The 363-nt window shown below is 71.9% G+C and overlaps 1 protein-coding gene across 1 annotated transcript in view; it reads left to right on the top strand.

Annotated features, from left to right (window-relative positions):
- Positions 1-319, top strand: part of ETH_00037755 (inhibitor-1 of protein phosphatase type 2A, putative) — a gene marked incomplete at both ends in the record, with an annotated part of 846 nt that extends 527 nt beyond the window's left edge. The window contains one exon of the mRNA XM_013374458.1: positions 145-319. Within this exon, the coding sequence (XP_013229912.1) occupies positions 145-319 (175 nt within the window). The remainder of the gene's footprint in view (positions 1-144) is intronic.
- Positions 320-363: the final 44 nt, after the last annotated feature.

Below are 363 nucleotides of genomic sequence, written 5' to 3'. Positions count from 1 at the left end.
GAGGAAGCAGCAGCAGCAGCAGCAGCAGCGGCGGCGGCGGCTAGGGGGGCGCGGGAGGGCGCGCGCGGCAGCGGCGAGCAGCAGGCCAGGGCGCAGGGCGCAGGGTTTAGGGTTTAGGGTTTAGGGTTTGGGGTTTGCGCGCAGGCGCGGCTGACGCAGCTGGAGCAGCTGGGGCTGGACCTCAACCCCGTTGCTGCGCTGCCGGACTACAGAGAGAAGCTCTTTTTGCTGCTGCCTTCGCTGCAAGTCCTCGACTCCAGAGACCGCCTCGGCGAGGAGCGCGAGGCCCCCGACTCCGACGAAGACGACGAGGAAGACGGTCCGCCGCGCCCCACAGTCGGCCCGGGGGCCCCCGGGGGCCCC

The sequence above is a fragment of the Eimeria tenella genome, genomic scaffold (assembly GCF_000499545.2).
Source record: "Eimeria tenella Houghton genomic scaffold, Eth_scaff2058, whole genome shotgun sequence".
Taxonomy (NCBI): domain Eukaryota; phylum Apicomplexa; class Conoidasida; order Eucoccidiorida; family Eimeriidae; genus Eimeria; species Eimeria tenella.
The sequence above is the reverse complement of the archived record's forward strand: the minus strand, read 5'-3'. Positions and strand labels throughout refer to the sequence as shown.